A 22,441-nucleotide genomic window follows, 5' to 3' on the forward strand; every position below is an offset into this window, starting at 1 on the left:
GGTCATTTTAAAGCATTTCTGACCTGGATCCTGTTTCCCACCACTTTCTATCAAATTCCAACCAAAATCCCAACAACTGCTTCTCTATGGAGCTCCCTACACATAAGTGTAAGGCTTTCCAATACAGCCCCAAAGGGAGTAGTAGACACTCCAAAATTCAGCCCCATGATTCTCAACAATATGGCTACTCCTTTTGTGAAATGTAGTTGTTTTACTATATGTGAGAACAGATTTTTAAGTGTTTACAAAAAATGTCACGGCATTTTATGAAATGATGTACCACGACACCAGTATGTCGACTTTACAACTAGTTCTCCAATGTCATTCAGAGTGAGGAACGGCTTGAATTGTTCATCTGTGAAGGTTTTTCTGGGAGAAAAAAACAGCCTGATGATTAATAGATTGACTCTACAATGGTTCCCTCATAATCTCAGGCATTAGGGGCGAGGGTTTTTAATGACAAATAAGCAGTCATTCAATTAATTATACAATCTCAAAGGGGATTTATGGAAGAAACAATCAGTGCGGGGCAAAGGGGGAGAGGATGCTATTTTTCACTGAGACAGAGTGCCATGAACCTCGGGTTAAGAGAGCTTTCCACGCCTTCACCTTCCTCCTCCTATATTTCGTTCCAACGTTCATCATCACAGGAGTTTTAAGGAACACACAGTGTAGTATTTTGCTCCTTTAGGCAACAAGGGTAAAATTCAATTTTACTGAATACTAGATGGTCCCTCGTTGTCTGCCCGCAGGTTTTAGCAGTTTTCTCAAAGAGACTGCATTTGTTCAGCAAATTACTGAACTACCTTTTAGAGGTACCAAGCTAGTGAGACTTAATGCCACTTTGTGTTGGAGTGGGACTGTTCCTCTTAAAACTCTATTACATTAAATTGGAATTAGCTGTTTGAGCCAACTGTGGCACATTCACAGTAATATTCATTAGCGTGCTCTATACCTGTAGAATCAACTAATGAACTAAACCAAGGCATATTTTCATCAGCCCAGCTACACTCTTACAGCTTTCTGTTGCACTGAAGTACCCAATTTTTCACAGCACAAAATGCAGTATGCTGGGGATTATACATCACTGATGTTCTGGTTTTCTGAAAGCCCTAGTGTGGGTAGTTGTCATATGAATTTAACAGGTAAACTATTGTACATGACAACTGTTTTTCTTGTCAATTTGATATGGTTTATAAATGACTGACTTTTCTCTGTGGAAATAGGGCCTTGTCACATACAGTAGACACATGCAGACACTTAGGTTACCCACTACATCAATGTTATTATGAAGTTTGACATGCATTTGTATCCTCACTGGAGATAAATGGATCATGGGCTTTCACAGCAAACGTGAACTCTCCAGCACTCTGCTAGATACAACAGGATTCGTTCTGACCTGCACAGACGCATTTGTAAACCTAAACTGGAAAGCAGTCATGCCTTGCCAATTAACATTTTCTCATATCCGTTCGTCTAAGGCTTCAGAACATAAAGAACTGTGGCCCCGGGCATATAACTGGGACATGCTCTCACATTTGAGCTCATCAAGAGTCTTTTCCAGTTTGGGCAATTGTAAAAACCACATCAGTCCAGATACTTGCCATGTTTTAAAACAATTTGAAGGTTGACTCAGAGTTCACTAGTCTGTGAACCCTTAAAAAACACAACTCAGGAAGGTGAATTTCAGAATTGTCCCCCACCACACACTAGTGTGTGCCTTATTAGATGAAGTGCTGAGCATTTTGTTTTCCATTATTGGATTAGTTAAGCAATATCTACCTTGTGCAGGTTCCAGGAGGCTTATTTGGGAAATCTGGCTCAAAGGAAGCTCTGAGGGAAAACCTAATCTTATTTAGACTGGACAACATATGTGCCAAGCAGCACCGGGAAGTATCAATGAGATAAATACAGGCTTTGGATTCTCCGAGGGCATTTAGGGAAAATTTAGACATCTCGATACGTCATTTCTTCTCTTTGCTCAGCAGTGATGCACATGTGCTTTTATACTCTGCATGCTTGTCTGACTTGTTGCCTTCTAAATGAGTAGCTAAACCTGAATGATATGACCTTAACATCTCTTTCACTTGCATCTTAACTATTCCACGTATTCTATCAAAGGCATCCATATACTGACAACAATGTCCAGGCATGTGTGCCTGTTGTAATTATGTTGTGTTGCATCTAATTCACTAAATGTCTGTGTTTTTTAATAGAAAATAGGAAATAAGAGATACAAGCTGGACAAAAAAACGTCTGATGGTCAAAAATGAATGTGGGGACAAGTTTCACCTCTGCAAAAGTTTATAGGCAGAATGATGGATGCAGTGTTGAGTAAAGCAACTCTGTCTGAGTCCAAGTTTGAGGTTGTTTAACCAAGCTGCAAGTAGCTGATAAAGCAAAGGGTGGGCTCAGATTTAGAACCTGTCAATCATGAGGTGCTAGATTGTATAAAGTACACATTTTTTTACCACAGTGTAAAGTGTACCTTGTAAGTAGAGCAAGGAAATCCACAATGAAGTGGTAAAACATTAGAGAGAGGGAAAGAGAAAAATAGAACAGATGCCGTCATGGAATTGGCACAAAATGGAATTGCTGTCTGCCTTTGTTAATCAAGAGCTCTTACGTTTGGTTGAGTAATTTTGTTTGTGTGAAAACAAAAGCATAATTAACAGTTCCCTCTCCCATGCCAAAGGAAAAAAAAAAACATTTAATACGTCAGTTGAACAGGAGCCGAACAGAACATTTTGTTGAAGAGGATTCAGGTCGCCTCTGAACGGATGTATTAACAAGGATTGCAACTATTTTTTTAAACAAATTATAATGGACAATGTTTACGTATTAATGTGTTCCAAATCAACAACCTGCGACAAAGACCAAATATCTGCTCTGAGAGACTCTTGGTTAAATGTAACTTATGTCTGTGTCAAGACTTAATTTGATTTTCTAGGCTGTTACTGCACTCTTACAAATCTTTCATCCTCCCCCTAAATTGCGTACATGGAATTATTTTCTTATTAATCACCTTTTACTAGTTTATAAAACACCAAGTCCTAATTCAGTCTAGGTCAGTTAATGCATTAGCAAGCCATGAAACAAGCCAATTCCAAATGATGTCCTTGTGAGCAGCAAGAGTGCTGTGTGATTAACATGATTAGCACCCTAACCCTGCTAAATTCTCCTATCTTCTTCTCACTTCTTTTGGATTTTTGAGCGTGGAAAGAGCTTTAATCAGTGTCCCTTAACTTCAAATTATATGCTATGGTGTGGTGAGGGGAAAAATGGCTTTGGCTCAGGCTGCTGAGAAAAATAAGCACTGCTGTCACACTCCATGGGTAATGTTTTGTGGCTCATCTTTTTGTGCTGGCCGAAATCTTATCTGGGGAGGGGTAACGAGAATCAGATTGATTCCTAAACAGGGCAATAATAATCTTTAGGGCAGAGGAAAAAAAGGAGTGTAAAATGTAGGAGTGTCATACTTGAAGACATCTTCCCCGAATTCCCACACTGCCATAATCCAGCATCTTTGGCGAGGAAGGATGCCCAAACAACAATACTTCTTGACACACACTTTTCTCCACCACACGGCCACAGCAAGTGACCTGTGACAGCCTCTTTGAGGAGATTGTATCCACTCAAATACGTCCAACAAATATATCTTAGTATGACCTGCAGGGATTTTCCCTGAAGAATAACCCCAACCGCGGGGTGAAAAGTCTTGTTCCGCTTGGGAAGAAAAGGGTCGGACCGAATCCAATCCTTGTGCAGCAACCACGGAACTAAAGCCAGAATGTGACCGGAAAGGTTTCTGTTTTTTTACGGCTTTACTTGGAAAGTCCACTGCAACAAAGGCCTATTTTCTACTCAAATTCCTTTGTACTTACTGGATCATTTTGGAGCCAAATGTGATTTCGGTGACATAAAACAGTATCCACATCTCACTTACTTAAATTTAAGAATCAGATTTGCACTCAATATTCTGAACATTACGTTGCTTTTGTGGTACTGCACAATGAAAAATGTCATTAATTTTACAACACTGCATTTTGACATCATAGCCAACGACTCTGGTGGTAGGTATACTGTAGGTGCCATGCAGGAGAGAGGAACATGCAGTGTCCCACAGCTGTCAACATTTGAGAAGATATCAAACTCAAGCAGACATCCTGGCCTCAGTTTCACATCACTCCATAGATGTGACTGCATTAGTCCTGTAATACCTTGTAAACATCACCTCACACTGCGCGCACACACACACACACACACAAGTGCCTTGATGTAGCACTAACTGAGCAAACATGTAAACAGTAACAGATCACGTTTGAATGGTACCTTTATCTGTTGAGACGCAATTAGGCTTATTTAATTAGAGCCTAAACAAGGAGGATATCACTTGAGTTTGTCACTCAAAAACATTACACCACAGCAGGTGAGAAGTTTATTTTGAACAGAGGGTGTATGCGTGTGTGTATTTGTAGCAACTGCAGCAGGACGACAAATTGTGCTGAATTTATGCTGCACTCAAGCAACATTGTAGAAACTGAAATGGCCACTGTGGTCATACGAGGCAAATGTGATGTCACTTGTGCTCGTATTTTGTATGAATGATCAATAGATATAATCTGCTAATGGGTTCAGTTTATGTCCAGTGGCCTTATGTCTTCAGCAGAAATCTGCTCACTGAGGTACTTTTTGAGCCAATGTCCTTTTTATACTCCTCCTATACTTGGCACCACACACTCAAATGGCCTGATAGCCTGGCAGTGGCTAATGTGTGCAAATTGTCATTGGGAGTCTTTTTATATCAAGCACCAGTGCTCAGCACTTCTCTAGAAGGTGACTTCAGCATTTCTCTCCCTTCCATCTCATTTAGTGTGTGGATCCATTGTTGAATATACAGTATGGGTCTGTAAAGCAGAAACTGCCCTTGTCTTAGACTGTCCTTGAGATTGCAGTTCTCAGCGAGGTAGAATAAGGAAGCGGGGGGAAATCTGTAAAACTCCTTTTTTCTGTTGATTTCAGTTTTGACTTTCAAACATTGTGCAGGGTAGCTTGGCACTATATGTTCAAGTCATGCAGCATATAGTATGCTAACCCCAAAACACACATTTCAAAAACAAATGCACTACAAGCACTTCTCCAATTTCCACTCCTATCAGGATGCAGAGCTCCTAAAGTGGTCATGAAGTAGCTGATCATTTATGTAACCACAAGTTGAAAACCAACCTCCTGATTGATACATAGCACAAACATAGCACATGGGAAAAACTGCTAGCCGCTTGGCCCCTGGTTGATTGATTATTTCGTTCTTTAGTTTGGACACATTGTCACTAACCCAACTTCTCTAAAAAATGTTCAACAAAGGGACATGGCTCAAATTAAATAGTGATTAATCTGATTTCATTTTGGCCTTGTAAGGAAAATGCTGCAGCAGCTATGTTGACGTGAGTTGTTAATCACAGCACAAGCTAGAAAATGTGTTCAATTTCCCACCCTTTATTTATTATCACAATGGCAATTCTCTTTGTGAAGTAAATGAGGGTATAGCTACGAGTTGCAAGGAGCTTGAGAACATGTTTATTATTCTTTTTTTGTGTATCCTCATCTCATGTTCTATGTAAGAAAAGTTTTGGATACTTCACGGTTGATGTCATGACTTTGTGGCCCTTCTAGATGAGCACGAGTGCACAAAGCAGCTATAAAATTCATTTCTGGCCTGAGCAAGAATGCATTCAAAAGGCCAGAAACCTTTGTAACAGATCATTAATTTTAAATGCATTGCCTGGAGTCATATCAGCTGCCTGCAGTGGAGTTACGGGCTAGCGTCATGTAACATGTGCATTCTATAGGAGAAGGAAGATGGGTTTGGTGAAAGTGCCCTTTTGTACACTTGACCCAGCCTTGTTTTTATAGGTTTTTCACAGTAAATAAGACATAATTATGGTTTTACTATCCTAACATTTTACAGGATCCTGATTTTGAAAAGCTATCCTGTTGACCTAGGCTACACCATTGATAATTTAAAATGAATGTTGTCCCACACCCTCTTCTTTTCTCCTTAGAGCTGAATAACCACCGGCATCACATACTGCAGCATGAGAACAATTCAGACTTCTTAAAAGGGCAGCTAAATTATGATGTCTTGAGCACTTTGTTTTAGAATACATTGCAATTTCACAGGAGTTGCTTTTTAGTTCGCATGGATTGTCACATCCAATTACTATATTCAACACGCATCCCTGCTTCTAGGCTTGCTTCTGGCTATTGTGTTTGATCAGGTATACTTTTGACTCACTGTTGAATCGACTAATTTTCTGTTCGACCTTGAACAGGCTGAAGGGAGCTTGGACAGGAGCTACCTTGTACAATTAATTCCTTTCACCCTCCCCCCTGTCTTTCTCCATTTGAATGAGCACCTTTGAAAGTGCAGTTTCCACATTAGACTGTTCCTTCATTCCTTGATAGCTGTTAACGGTGTGCTTTTAAAAAAGATAAGTTGTTGTTTTTCTGTTACTTTTGCTGTTATTCATGCATGGTCTTCATGCAGTGTGTTCCTTCTGGAGAAGGCACTTTGTCACAAAATTAAATAGAGTTTAAATATTGCATGTGTGAATATCTGAGCACTCTTTAAATTTATGTGTGAATTGTAAATGCAAAAAAAAACACATGGGAATAGAAGTTCATGCGAATGATGATCACAATGCATAATTTAGTGCAGGTTTGCACCTTTTTATAAACCCACCCTTTCACTTTGTTTTTACTGCGTTGATGTCAATGTAAATCAAAAAGCTAATAGTTCTTGAAGCCTATCACATTAACATCTAAAACTGATAGACTACAGAATCTATAACCCTGCCACCACAGTGAATGACTGTAAAGAAGATATGAGCAGTGGCATGAAAAAAGGGACGACTGGGGGATTTCTAAAGGTTCTGACAGAACTAATCCTAGAATTGGTTCTGTCCTCCAGCTCAACTTACTACTTTAACTACGATGTTAAGTAAATATGGCCACTGTGTGACTGAGCTGCATTGACTAAGTGGTTATTGTTATAATGAGCAGCACATCAATTTTGTGCAAACAGTGCCAGACACCTACAAACTTTTAACAAGAGTAAAGCCAGGGAATCTCTCATTACCTTAATGGATACTGAAAGGGATATAAATATAACATATATATATTGCACACCAGGTCAAGGACTTACAGTGATGAACCATAGAAGAATGCATGGGCCAAGATGTTCTGTATAACTAACTGTGTGCAACTGCCAAGAAAATGGCCAGTGTTGAAAGCATGCATTATACAGGGTTGGAATTCATTAAACTAGTTTGACAATACTTAAGAGAATGCTGCCATGTGATTGGCCGTTTTGAAATATGCAACATACAATATCATTCCCATCACTGTCGAAACACGCCAGTTCAGGCAGGGACACGGAGTTGCATCGGAAAGTTTTGCAGTTCAGTGTGAAGTCACTCATTTGTAATACAGTCTCTTTCTGAGAAGATTTATCCATCGAGGTGGTTCCTCATGCCAGATACCCAAAAGCATTGTTGGAAGGCAGCCATGATTGTCGTTTGGCTGTGTGCAGGCTATGGCATCTCAAAGCTGTTTCCAGACTGATGTCTCCTCATGAAAATTTAATGAAGAAAGTGTTTCCAAAAAGGTGCCGTTTACGAGAGCAACGGAAGACACTAATTAGCTGTATCACAGCAGGGAAAGGAAAACTTAAAGGTGCACATAAACCTCATTGGCATTCAGAATAAGCAGGTCTTGTTTTGCAGATTAGCACTTAGCTAACATTGCGGAGAGGCAGACATTTTACATATGGGGATCTCACGGTGTATGGAATATTCCACTCTGCGCCCTCTCAAAGATCATCACTTGCTGCAAGCCAAAAACACTTCCTGTTCAGAGGCGTGAGCTTCAGACAAAGCTGCTTTAGGCTTTGATTTTCTTTGTTTTGCTAAAAGAACATGTTGGGAGCAAGGAGCAATGTGAGTTATCTTCTCTCACATCTCAAACAGCAGCCAGATGTAGCCCGCCCTTGTTCAGTCGGAAAGTTGAGAGAGGCAACGACAAGACAGCTTATACAACACAGCAAAGCCACCTACCACCATCAAAGCACTTCAAAGCTCCACCTCAGCTGAATACATGTTTAGCCACAGTAGCTATGGCTTCTTCCTTTGTGTAATTAAAAGAAAAGAAACACCTTTTGGAAAGTACACTTGTTTGCTTTCCTGCCACAAGTTAGATGAGAAGGTCGATACCACTCTCATGTTAGCATGCTAAATATGAAGCCACAGTTAGGAGACAGTTAGCTTAGCCATAGAACAGCTAGCACAAATAGTTTTTATTACATTGTAGGTTGTTTTTTTTTTACAGATAAAACAAATTAGATATGTGTTAATAATTAGTGCGTTTTAGAGCTGCTGATGAGCAGATTTTGCTACATGAGGAGAGAGATAGGCTAGCCCTTGTATGTATGTATTTGAGTCCTAATGCTAAGCTAAGCGACTCTATAGCTGTAGCTTCATATTTTACGTGCAGATATGAGAAAGGTATCTATCTCCTCATCTAGCTCTCAGCAAGAAAGCCAATAGGTTTATTTACTAAAATACTCCTGAACCACTCCGTTTAATTACTTGGCGATGCCTAAACTGTGCTGTTGTCCATTTTCACTTTTTGTTCATTTTGTGTCCTTGTCAATACCAACTATAGGTAGTAAAAAATATTGTCTTCTATTTCACTACTCTACTGTCTCTTTGCTGCTATACTCACCCCTCTACATATGTCCAAAAATTGTAGATATTTCTTGTCGTCTCTACTTTGCTTTATCTTTCACTCATTCTGTTGCTCTGCAGTCTTATGACTATCATTTCCACTGGCTCTCCCTCCTCATTAGCCTGCTACACTGTCTCATCTTTTTCCAGAGGACCAGCTGCCCCCTGGTTTCCCCACCATAGACATGGGCCCACAGTTGAAAGTGGTGGAGCGAACGCGCACTGCCACCATGCTCTGTGCCGCCAGTGGCAACCCCGACCCTGACATCTCCTGGTTCAAAGACTTCCTCCCTGTCAACACCACCAACAACAATGGGCGCATTAAACAGCTCAGATCAGGTAGGTTTCCTCCGCTGAAAACTTAATTACAAAACAGGGTGTCTTCTTTCTTGTTATCCTCTATCTGATCTGCTCCCCCTGTTGTCTCCTCTGTTCTCTCATGCTCTTCTTCCTCCCATAATTTAACTTCTCATTTGGCTTTTCATTTTGTAGGTAATGGCATTGTTTCTACTATTTCCTGTCCTCTACTCTCTGTATGCCCCGGTGTGTGTTGTCTGTATGTATGTGTGTCTCCCTTTGTCTTCCAGTGTTGTCATGGGCTGTTGGGATTGTTCCCCCTCTGTGTTTGCTGGCTTCTACCCTAACTTCTGCCCTCATTGCTCACTGCTGTGACTTTTTACAATGAATTCTTTTGCTGTTTTGTGTTGATTTCCTTTCCACTGCATTGGTGCAGTATTTTCTTTTGGATCCATTCTCTTCATTTCTTATGTCTTTTTTTACAATTAATATTCAATATTCGGCTTCATTCAGAATCTGCTAAAGAGTGCACACGATTTTAAATTAGGAAAACATGCAGAAAAGCAAATTAATCATCGCCCTTGTGCATTTGTTGACATTTTACTTTATAAATAAAATTTGAGTTAATATTTGCTTTGTCAAAGAACTTTGCTTAGGTTAAAGAAAAACATCTAATTCTGAACACTAATCAGCCACAGTAGTGCGTAAACCTTCATAAGGCTTTTCCCTTACCCCTTGATTCTTTGAATTTAAAGCCCCTGCTTTAGTGTGTAGATGCCAGCTTTGTTTTTATTTGCCTGTGGCATACCCTAATAGCCCCATTCGCCTGAATACCCCAAGTTTGATTTCAGTATCTCAATACAGTGAGATTATTGTATTTTCTAAAAATTGTACATATATCATAGCTTGCAGCTCTATGTGCCAGCCAGCGGCAACACATTAGCACAGCGACATGTAAATTTTAAGTCTTGTATGTTTGACCACCTGTCTTCACAGATCTCACAGCTGTCCTTTGTTAAATCGTCTTGTTAACCTTACTTCCTTGCTGACTTGTTTTCAACAGAACTGTGTAGAATTAATCCTTATTTCTAATGTGCGACTTTTGATTCACGTAGAGTTGATAAAGCATTAACGAAACCTTGTTAACCAAACTTACTTAAAGAATATAATCATATTCTTATGCTGTCTTTCTTCTCTCTATATTTTTAAATCTACAGAATCCTTTGGTAAGTGCTTAGCTCTAAAGCACACATCACCCCCCACTAATTTCCATGTTTCCAACAACTATTAAAATGCATGGCATGCATTTTACTAACAGATAGTGTAGTTTCAGGGATACTACTAGAGGCACACACACTCTTCCCTCACCCCACGGTGTTCAAGTGTCCTACCACTGACAGCCACAGTATCACCTTTATCTGGAGATTACAATCACCAAACTCAAGCTTAGTATTGTCATATACTGACCTGGTTAATGACCTGTCCTCACATGTTTGTTACTCACTCACTGACCCACCACTTACTCACCTATTTAATCTTTTAACACCAGCACACTACTGTAGGTATGGAAATTTCAAGAATTTTAGGGAGGTGACCAGCTCTACATAGCTCAGGTCAAGCAAAGGGATCTCAAGTCTTCTTTAAATATGTCTGCTCTCAATCTCATATACAAAGTCCTTAAAGTCTTTCCCTTCAGTAGATGGTCTTCAGAAGCCATTGCCACTTCCAAAATGGCACCTCCCCGTGGTACATCAATGTACAAGTTCTTCTCTCTGACCTATGAATTTTCTATGATGAATCCTGTCTTTCTTTGCCAGTAGAGTACAGAAAAGTTCTTATTCTCTCTCTCTCTCCTTTCTCTTTCCTCTAGTACCTTTATTTACGTGCCCTGTTAAATCTAATTTGATTCTTCTTCCAAAGCCCCCAGCCTCTATCTACTCGTACTAATGCTTCTTCTTTCTAATCTTATTTGCATTCATATTATCCACCCAGGTGGTACACCAATAAGAGGTAAGAGTGCTGAACTGACGTTCACAGAATGAAAATAATACAAATTCATTCTTGCTGTCAACCCATCCATTCACTCGAATCACCTCCATTTTTGTCCTGTTTACCAAGACCAAATCCCATTACGTTCATATGGACCTCCTTCTTATTTGTCCTGTTTCGTTGACTAAATTTGTATTCCATTTTTTTTGTCTATGCTTTATTTACTCCTTTGTATTCTGGTTTCAAGAGCCTGTTTAGCTCAGTTGTGATATGCTTGCCCTGGCTCAAATAAGCATATCCAATGACAATTATTTTTTAAACTATATTTTTTCCGTTCATTTTTGTTTTCTTTTTGGCCATAGCGAATCATGTGTCCCTCTTTTTGTCCAACTAAAACAACCAAGCATTTTTCCCCCTTAGCTGTTCTTGTTCAGCACTAAAACATATGCACAGATGCTGTGGAATCACGCAGGCATGCTGAAGACAACATTGCCTCTCCTCTGCTTTTTTCTCCCAAAGAATTCTTTCTATCTTTGCAAACTATTTTTTTCCATTTCTTCTATTTGCTTTCCTCTCCTGTACCTCTACAAAAAAGCCCAAACAACCACTTTTTTGATAAAGTTTCTACGGTGCTTTTTTTCTCTTTCACCTATTTTTCTTACTTTTCTTGGGTTTGGAGACTATTTTACTTTTTGACTTTTTTTCTTCAGGGTTTGGGGAAGGCAAACAGTAGAGTCTGGCGAGGACCTGATTGGCTCATTTTTGCCGTGTGACATGAAAGCTGGAGAGTTGTTGATGCATAAAGCCATTTTTCCCTTGGTCATGTGACACCACACTGCTGATCCCATTGGTGGATTTTTATGGGTGTCTTTTGTAGCTTTCACAAGCTAAAGCAGTGGTTGGTTACCTTCTTGTCGGCTCAAGCCGATATTTTGAATTTTGTCTTCTAATACAATTGCATTTTATTTTTCAGCTAAGGGTTGTCAGAAGGTTGTAAGTTGTGCCGACATACATTTCTTGCCAAGATTTGCATGTCAAAACTTTTGTTACAGAGGGTTATATGTTGGTTTTGCCTTATATAATACTTCAATTAACATTTTTCCACATATATGAGCAGCAGCATTTTTCAATTTTTTGTATGGGCTGCATTTTTTGAAAGTTACTTCACCTAGATGAAGTCCCAAATTATTCAGTTAGGTGAATGTTACACTTGATCTGTGATTGAATATGCTAAAATTCATACCTAAATTTCTTTCTTTCAATTGTCCTCCCTTGTTATGCTGCTTTCTTATACTGTAAACCTCTTTTGTTTGATCCATGTTTCCCCGAAGCAGTATCACTCATCCCCATATTGACCAGTCCAGTGACATGTTGTATATTGAAGGGCTTGCCCCTATTCTTCAAAGTGAAATTTTGAAATCTTTTTGACATTGGCGCTAGGATGAGTGTCTTTTTAGACCCTATAGCCTCATAAGTAATCAGGCTTTTTCTCTAAAGAAGTCATCAACAAGGTAAATGTATTATAGACAGAAGATAACTTAGGAGCTTTTCTTTTCTTTTGGATTTGGTTGACAATGTGTTATTTTCTTTTCCCTTGTTATTTTAGGCCTGTTAAGAGGAACAATATATTTGTATTGCAATGTCTTGCATGATTACCATTTGCAGCTATCCCTCACCTATAGTAGGATAACACAGTCTCCATTTTACCTCCGCCAGTGGATCAGGCTGTGATAATGATGGGGGATAAACTTTAAAATATAAGTTAATAGTAACAGATACAAGAATGTAGGATTTCAGTCATGCAGTTTATTGGATATTGTTTAATTACGACTTTCCTCAAACTGTCCAACTGCTGAAGCTTTAAAAGGACAATGCAAAACTAGAAATGAAGGGGGCTGATGTTGGCCTCCTTGAGGTCAATCAAGTTCTTTTCTTTTTCTTTTTGCTTGTGAACTTGATGCGAACAACATCATTTTAACCAAACATACTCTGCCATCCCGTTTGCTATTCCCAACCAGGAGCCCTCCAGATAGAGCAGAGCGAAGAGTCTGACCAGGGGAAGTATGAATGTGTGGCGACCAACAACGATGGAACCCGCTACTCTGCCCCAGCAAATCTATATGTCAGAGGTAGGAAACGAGTGTGAACAGCACTGGCATGCTTCTATCAAACATTATATTAACTTTCTCTTTAAAATTCATGAGGAATCTTTAAAATCAGCCAATAAAGTCTGCAGGGGCCATATCCTGTGAGGCCATTGTAAGTATGTTTTTGATGTTTTGGTTCTTTTTTTTTTTGCACTTGACTTACCTGCACTGATTTGAACCTACAGTATCTGCTCTGTTATGTGTTTCTGGTCCTTTCCGTTGATTATCCTGAGTCTAACACCAATGACTAGACTGCTTGCTGTGTTTATCTACTAATTGCCTTTCAAACCTGACTGTCGGAGGAAAAAGAAAAAGGGTGGACCTCCTCCGTCAGTCCCAACTCTATCCCCCAGCAGTGAACAGATCCTTTCAGGCCTTTTTTTCCTCCTAATTGATCAACATTGGAAGGACACTTTTAATCTCACTACAGTTACTGACAACAAAATAAAAAGAGTTAAATCCAGTATAAAATAATTTTAATATAGAGGGTATTTCAGTATCCTACTGTATATGTAAAATTAGCTTGTAAAACATAGTCACAGCTTGTTTGCGACACAGTGTTAGAAACATATAGCTTAATGATTTTAGCAAATAAAAATTCAGGTGGAGTAGCAGCAGTGGCTTACTTTTAGTCATCTTTTTTTTTTCCACAGAAGCTGTGATCTTTCACTCTTTTAAAATCAAAGTATGCATTGGTGCGACTGTTGGTACTGCTTCTCACTTTTACTTGCACACAGCGGTCAAGGCTTTCACATACTAAACTAACTGTTATTCCAGTAATATCAAGTATTGTATTGTCTTAATTAAATTCTCTATAAATACATGTGTGTAGCAGGGTTTTTTTTTTTGTAATTTTCATATAAATATTACAATGATCTACAGTCCTATGGTTAGCTTTTGTAATCATCAATTACCATCCAGTTCCCAAGTAACATTATACACAATATATAATAAAGCAAAATGCATTAAGTTTAATTATCATTATAAGTGTTAAAAGTAAATTTTCTTTCTCATTCAAAATGTTTGAGCTCAGACAGGTGAGACTGTTGCTTTGTCATCTGGGTGCTGGGGAGATTCAAGGGGCTCCCTGCACCTTTGAGAACGAAGGTCCTTCGAATTGTTTAAGTAGCATTTGAACGGCTAAAACATGGCCTTTTTACTCTCTGTGTTTCCCTTGTTTTTCTCCTTTCCTTATTTCATTTTGTTCTGCATCAATTTCCCTACATCCCTCAGAGCTGCGAGAAGGTTGGTGTGTTTTTTACTTTTTGAACACAACATGAAACAGAAATAAGTTCATTTGTTTGCCACAAAAAGATTTTTCTCAAGTTTTTTTTTTTTTCTCTTTTACTTCTATTGATATCATTTCTATCTTTGTTACACATTCAATGTTCATGTTCCCATTGAGAATGCCCCTGGTCCTTGTCAGAATGCTTGACTGTCCAACAGGTGGTGCATGTTTGCATCTTTGAGGTGGGGTGGGTAGGGACGATATTTGCATCGGTCTGAGGGTCTATTTGCATGAGCTAGCCTTCCTCTTTCCCCAGCCCTTGCCCCAACTCTCACCCTGTCAGTGTTCCTGCTCGGTTTTTCAGATGTCTAACAAGCAGGTCAATGTGATAAGAAACTGAATAAAATGTTACTAATAAAATAAATTCTATTTAAAATACATAGATGTAATGTGACACACAGCACCAGCAGGAACAATGTCCTTGATTTCTATGGGCTCCTGGAGCTAAAAGCTGCCATTCTGTATAGATGCAGTGCTGCTCCACATGAGCACTGAATCTTTCTCTCCACAGAGCCATTTAAGCATCACTACACTCAAATTTTCCCTGTGGTGCTCTCTCGAATTGAAGTTTCTCAGAGATAAAAATATGTTAAAGCAAAATCCATCCTTTGTTGTAATTGGCACTAAAGTCAAGCGCCAAGCTGTAAAAACAACCTTGCCCTCAGAGATTATACACTTCCTCTGACGAGGATGTTTCTGCACAGGAAGTCATGAAAGAATGATGTATTTAGAGCGTTATCCACAAGACTTGACAAATGTAATGATATTCAAATGAGCAGGATAATATTATGTCTGTGGGGAGCGTGATCCAATTGGATATTAATTAAATATTGAGCGAGAGAAACGTTGTATTTAATAATGCAAGCAGTTCCCCTAGTTTTCCTCTCTGGAGAACTGCAGTCTGCTCCACAGAATGGGCTTTATGAATTAGTAGCACGCAGCAGGAAGCGCGTGCCTATGTTGCAGACAAATATAGCAAATACCTGCGCAAACAACTGGCTTAGAGTCACAGGAACCACTATAGAGGCTGTTTACAAAGCAGGGTCAGTAAACGGGCAACAAATACTAGTATTCAGACATTTAAAAGTGACATATTCCTTAATAGTTTTCTTCAAGGTTCACTAAAGAACTGAATGAGTAATCTAACCCAAGCAAACAGTAATCGATTTCGACTACCATGAGCAGTAACACTGACTTTACTTTTAATTTCAGCCCTCCCTAGATGTTTTATAACAATACCTGGTATCCCTGTCTGTTTCCCTGATGCCTAAGCCCCTTAGTTATGCACATCACCTGTGCATATTTTTGTATACAAATCCTCACCAGTAAAAACCGAGGATAAATAATATATTGTCTTGATTTTTCTTGTTCTGTCCATTCATTTACCCTTTGTCCTAAGATGTTGTTACCTCCCTCTCCACGTGTTTCTTAGTCCTCCCAGAACCCTTAACTTGGGCTAGCCACATTTACAGCAATTTAACACTGTCAGACTAACCCTTCCATTAACACTGTGTGATCCCACGGCTTCCTTCTGACCCCGTTACTACTTATTTTGCCCTTTTAGCCCTCTTCCCCCTGACTCCCTTACACGGTTGCCTCGCAAAGTCACATCTTGTTCTAGCATGCATGACAGACTCTTGCTCCCCCCCAAAAGGCCTTGAATCAGTCTGTGTGCATTATGGATGTTATACATTTAAGTTCAGTTAAAAGTGTAACCTTTTCTTTGAAATTTTTGTGGCTGTTTTTGAGACAATTTTGGGAATGTGTATCTACTAGAACTGTCAAATGATATGGATTTCTTAATCTAGATGAATATCAACATAGTTGTTGTTAATCATTATTATTGAAATCAGCCTTGATTATATTTTGAAATTACAAGAAAAACACTCACTCAAGTTATCTTATATAACAAACCTGGTTTAACTAAGACTCAGCAGTAGGAAACAAGTGTATCACACACCTAAGTGCTCCGATAGCACGCGTGACACGTGTTCCTCGATAAAGGTAAAGTTGAATTTCGGAACTATCTAAATAACCTCTCAGCCATGTATCTTAAACTGTACTTAGATCCCTGCAGCCCTGTTGAAATAATTTGAATTAGCATGACTTAATATTCTTGATTTTGATCCACTCACTCATTTCCATCCATTTGTACAATCATAGAATGTAGTTCAGCCAGACATGTCAGTGCTTTAAGCGTCAGCATAATTGGCCCTCTTGTGATAAGCCAAAGACTTGTCATTCGTCATTGAATTCATCAGCATAAAGAAAGTATACTTTACTTTTATCCGAGCTGTCTGGCAGAGTTCTGAAGTCTACAGCCACGCTTAAAAGTCTACCTTTCTAATCCATCTTCATGGCATTGTTTATATTAAAGGTAGATTAGCACGGAACATAGCAGGCTCCTTATCTTGCATAACTGTATGTAAAAGGTACTGCAGGAGTGTAGCTTAACCCTGTGAGTGCATCTCTGTAGTAGCCAAAGGGTCAAAAGGCTGGACAAGGAAACATGTTCAGGGTAATTGTGTTATTATTGTGATCTTAAGCTGATCCAAAGTGTGAATGCATGACATTTGACAGCACTAGTTTCTACTTTGGACTGAGCCTGAATAAGCACAGAAAAACACCCATTCCCCCTTTGATGCGTTTGCAACTTCTCTGGAGTATCTATGTTTGTGTGATGTGAGAATGTGATGCGGCACATTATCTCACATCATCTGGAAGTACGCAGCCTAAAAGTTGTTTCTTTGCATACAACTGTGGAGTGCTGTTGACTGTCCAGCACTTTGTGCAGCTCTGTATATCTGTACCGATGGTGATACAGTATTTTGTGCATGGCGCTCATGTTGTCATTAACCCATTCATTGAAATCTATAAGTCTTGGATCAAATGTGTTTAAATGTGTTTTCTTAACCTTCATCAAACAATCATAAATGATCTCTCTGGAAACAGATGCTACAATTCTGATAATGTTCTTATTATATAACGTATGAAATGTTTTCTTTTCTATAAAAATGTGTTCCATTTTCTGCGTAGTTTTCACACCATGTTTTGTCTTTTTCAGTACGCCGGGTGCCACCGCGATTCTCCATTCCACCTACAGACAATGAGATCATGCCAGGCGGCAGTGTCAATATAACATGTGTGGCAGTGGGCTCTCCCATGCCATATGTCAAGTGGATGCTGGGTGCTGAAGACCTTACGCCAGAGGACGACATGCCCATTGGACGGAACGTCTTGGAGCTTACAGACGTCCGGCAGTCGGCCAACTACACCTGTGTGGCCATGTCAACCCTGGGGGTGATAGAGGCTGTGGCACAGATAACGGTGAAAGGTAAAGCTCTGATATTATATGTATACTTATTTAGAATTAAAGGCTGCAGTGTCAGCAGTGTGCTCCTACAATGGGCTAGAGTTGCTCACTTACAGCAATTTTCTCAGCAGTATATACATCAATTTGCAGCTAGTTTATGTTTGGAGTAAACTATCCAAGCAGAGACTACTGGCTGTGCTTTAAAGAAAGTTATTTACCTCTCTCTGCCACGATAAGTCATCTGTGGAGGATTCCATAAAGCTTTAGACAAGCCCTGGCACCAGCCTCAGTGCATTAGATGCCAGATTGAGAATATAGTGAAGTGCTTATCTCTCAGCAGGGGAGCTACAGAGCCACAAACTCACCATTTCTGTTAGCAAGAGGTACGGGAGGAGGGGGCGCGAGGGGGTGTCCTCTGTAGGAATGGTACTTATCTGAGTGTAATCATATCTACACTGCAGCGTACCAGAAAGATATCCCAGATTGGTGTCGCCGCGTTCACGTGCACACAAGGGACAGACCCACGCACACACAGCTCGGCTTTGTTTTTCCTAGACATAACATAGAGATATTAGTCACAATATAACAGTCTGGCAGCAAGCTCCCCCAAAAGCATACTTCAGATGGCATATAAAGACAATATATTGCCCTGAAATCTTGTGCCATGTGCCACGGTGCGGGGAATTAAAGCAATAAATTTACCTGTTAAATTATTAAAGTGATAAACACTGGGAAATCAGAGATTAACGACAACAGCACTCTCAGCTGCTGAGCAGGGTGTGTGCAAGGCTTTAATCTCTACCGTTAGTTCATACACAACTTTACAAATGTAAACCAGAAAAGTGAAATTATATTAAGACTATCCACCCACCTAATAGACAGCACTCTTATGACTCGAAGTGCAATGGGCTGGTAAATGAATGTAGTCAATATAATTCATCCATCTACAAATTAAAATAAAGTCTCTATGGCCTTTAACATAAAATCAATTATTCTACTGAGGTATACCTTTGTTATACCTTGTTGTTTGCTGCATATTTTGCATTTTTGTTCATATTTATGTGATAATTATCATCACAGCATTGCCCAAGGCTCCTGGCATCCCTGTTGTGACGGAGCGCACAGCCACCAGCATAACATTGACTTGGGACTCTGGCAATCCTGAACCAGTGTCCTACTACATCATCCAGCACAAGTCCAAGTACTCGGAGGACACGTACAAGGAGATTGATGGCGTAGCCACCACTCGGTACAGTGTGGGAGGCCTCAGTCCGTACTCGGACTACGAGTTCCGGGTGGTGGCGGTGAACAACATTGGGCGAGGGCCACCCAGTGAGGGCATCGAGGCCAAGACAGCTGAGCAGGCACCAAGTACGGCACCAAGGCAAGTCAGAGGTCACATGCTGAGCACCACCACAGCCGTCATCCACTGGGATGAACCAGAGGAGGCTAATGGGCAGATCATGGGCTACCGAGTCTACTACACCATGGATTCCACCCAGCATGTAAACCTCTGGGAGAAGCAGATTGTCCGGGGGTCTAACTTTGTCACCATCCAGGGCCTCATCCCCAATAAGACCTACTACATCAAGGTTTTGGCCTACACCTCAGTAGGTGATGGACCTCTTTCTCCAGACCTTCAAATCATCGCTAAGACAGGAGGTGAGCGTGGTTTGTTCATTGTTAGAGAATGCATAATTGAACAAAGTTTAACAAATGTTCATACCCCACAGCGTGTCACAGACATTTTTGAAGCTACATTTTTTTGTCCCCGATCTTCATTACTGGGTTACAGTTGTTAACCAGAGCTGTAAACACAGACACATCTTCAGGCTGTCAACAAAAACTTCAATTGGCTTTTTCAAGTGGGAAAAAATAGTTTTATGTGAGAAAAGTTAACTAAGATCAAGAAATGCAAATGCCTTGTTGTTTACTTATTGTGGAAAAGTCAAATGTTTTTTTCAGCATGAAGTATCCATGACCTATGTGTCTGCACTGTACTAATATGGCTGAGACAGCAGCGTCTCCTGAACTACAATGTGGCTCTTGTAGCAATAACTCTTGGCATCTGTGCGAGCATGACTGTAATGGTAATGAATAGTGAAAGATGTAGAGAGTAATGAATTCATCTCCTCTTTCCAACTACAGTTCCCTCCCAACCGACCGACTTCAGAGGAGAAGCCAAATCAGAAACAAGTATTTTACTTTCATGGGTCGCCCCGGCACAGACTGGACAGGAAAATCAAATCACAGGATATGAACTCATGTACAGGAAGAGGGACGACAAAGAGGAGGTAATTATTCCCTGACTTGAGCCATTTTTGGAAACCCATTAGATTAAAAGTCTGTAATAAACAAAATACTCTGAATCACAGTTATGTTGTGCAATCGTGCACTTTTTTTTAATATCGTCATATAATGAAATTATCTATTTATTTTGTGCTTCCCCTCCATATTAATACCAACAGCTATTACCACTAATTAACTCTTAATAAAGTCATACATATTTACATAATATCAGACCTGCAGGATTAAGTTGGTCTATTTTCATTTATTTTGTAATTCTCATATATTTGCATGACACTGGGCAGAAAAATAAAGTAAAATACAGTCAAAAGAAATAGATTTTCTTATATAACACAATCATATGGCATAATTTACAGGTCCAGAGTTGTTTAATTGTTTCTAATTAACAATATTTATTGTAATTAGTTATGAACAGCATAATAATCAATTTTGTAAAGACTATAACACAAAACAATACAGCCATATGACTGCATCATTGGTGTTTGTCATACTGTGGTCTGACACTGTGCAAAGAAAGAGCCTTAGAAGAACGAAATTGAGTGTCACACACATTCATGTAAACTAACAACCTTTCTAAATTGTGACAGCAAACTACAATACTCTCAATTTATATTTTTATATCATAAATGTCCTGTCTTTATTTTAAATCTGACAGTATGAAACTTTCTTCACAGAAACGCATCAGCTTTGAGCCGACAACAACATACCTGCTGAAGGACTTGAAGCCCTTCACTACTTATACTTTCCGGCTGGCTGCCCGGAGTAAACATGGAGTTGGGGCTTACACCAATGAGATCTCTGCAGAAACTCCACAGACACGTAGGTCTTCTTCCTTATCTGACAGAGTTTAAACTATATGGGAAGGAACACATTTTCAAATGCATTCCAAATTTTGCGTGTGCTGCAAGATCCAAAAAGTGACAAAAATGTCAGGAAGGTCCTGAGCATAGATAAAGCGAATAAGACTTTTTTTTTCTTTTAAGGGTTCATGCATTTGAAAAGACAAACATTTGAAATAGTAAATAAGCGCTATGAAGGCTACCTGACCATGCAGTATTCACTTTGAAAAGGTTGCATGGACAGCGTACCCAGGCTTTCCTGTGAAGTCGGGAGACAAGGTTACAAAAACTACCCTCCACCTTTGTTGTGCAAAAACTTAAATGAATGATAAAGCCTTGAATTATTTATATGAATGCCCACATCTGCGTTACCCAACTGTTTTTGAGCAGTGAAAGGGCATTTTAGGAAGCCTTGTCTCTTGACATTGCATGTCGGCCAAAAATAAGAGAATAGAGAATTTTTGAGACTGAGCTTTCTATGTAGCTAAACTTCCAAGAACCACTTCTGGACGTCAAAGGGATTTTCCCATTTTCTGCATTGACGCTTGTACTAAATTCAAATTAGAATCAAGAAAGTTGTGGAGTAACAATATCATAGAAAGCTCAAAGCAAGTATTGTCTCTGTAGTTAGGGACATTACCACCCAAAAGACCTCAGATTTATGAAGTTGAAAAATTGGATTATGTTGTTTATTACAAACTAAAAATTAAACTAAATCCAATGAGGTTTACCTTGATTTGATTACTAGTCAGAGAATTCCCCTCAAACCAGTGAACAAACACTCAACTGTTTGCACATCTAACATAAATCTGAGGTCTCTGACAGACAAGGGCAGAGATCAGGTGGGTATAAAAGCTCAGAAGTTCAAACTCTGCCCAGATGTATGTTCTGAGGTAAATGATGACGTTAATAAAGAAGTGCATGCCAATGTTATCAGAATCTAATAAATCAGTCATGTCTCCTTGGGAAGTTCTCTGTTGTACAATCAGGCTTTTACCACAAACCAACAGGCTTCGGAAAGGTTGGTGACAAATACAACATTTTTCTATTTTAAACTAGTTAAAGCATCAACCTTTATGTTTTTGGATTGATGGTAACTGCTTGCCAAATTTGTCTTAGTTATTACTACATTTATTTTGGAATGGTTTATCTGAAATTATTTCTGAAGTACTGAAATTATTTTAGGGTCTAAAATTCTTACGGTTCTAAGAAATAGTATATTAGGATGTATGATTTTTGTTTCCCTTTATTTTAATAATTTATTTTCTCATGACAAAGGTAGGTTACATATGTTAAAGCTGTCCTTTTTCCAATCAACACCTTCCATTCATCATCAGTGTGTACACTTTTGTGTTGTCTTTGCCTTTTGCTTTGTCTTTATTTGTGATGTTTCATTGATTTAGAATATTTTTATTTACCCACATAAGTCCTTGTGCTTTTTCCTCATTTGTGTCATTTTGTTTTCCTCTTTTTTTCCT

The 22,441-nt window shown here is 39.3% G+C and overlaps 1 protein-coding gene across 1 annotated transcript in view; it reads left to right on the top strand.

Moving 5' to 3' along the window:
* The window catches only part of LOC139305646 (receptor-type tyrosine-protein phosphatase delta-like), a 123,473-nt gene that overhangs the window by 67,450 nt on the left and 33,582 nt on the right, over positions 1-22,441 (top strand). The window contains exons 5-13 of the mRNA XM_070929563.1: positions 8,934-9,122; positions 10,298-10,306; positions 11,073-11,090; positions 13,088-13,198; positions 14,450-14,461; positions 17,569-17,838; positions 18,898-19,479; positions 19,966-20,111; positions 20,799-20,943. Coding sequence (XP_070785664.1) covers positions 8,934-9,122; positions 10,298-10,306; positions 11,073-11,090; positions 13,088-13,198; positions 14,450-14,461; positions 17,569-17,838; positions 18,898-19,479; positions 19,966-20,111; positions 20,799-20,943 — 1,482 coding nt within the window. The remainder of the gene's footprint in view (positions 1-8,933; positions 9,123-10,297; positions 10,307-11,072; positions 11,091-13,087; positions 13,199-14,449; positions 14,462-17,568; positions 17,839-18,897; positions 19,480-19,965; positions 20,112-20,798; positions 20,944-22,441) is intronic.

The sequence above is a fragment of the Enoplosus armatus genome, chromosome 23 (assembly GCF_043641665.1).
Source record: "Enoplosus armatus isolate fEnoArm2 chromosome 23, fEnoArm2.hap1, whole genome shotgun sequence".
NCBI lineage: Eukaryota > Metazoa > Chordata > Actinopteri > Centrarchiformes > Enoplosidae > Enoplosus > Enoplosus armatus.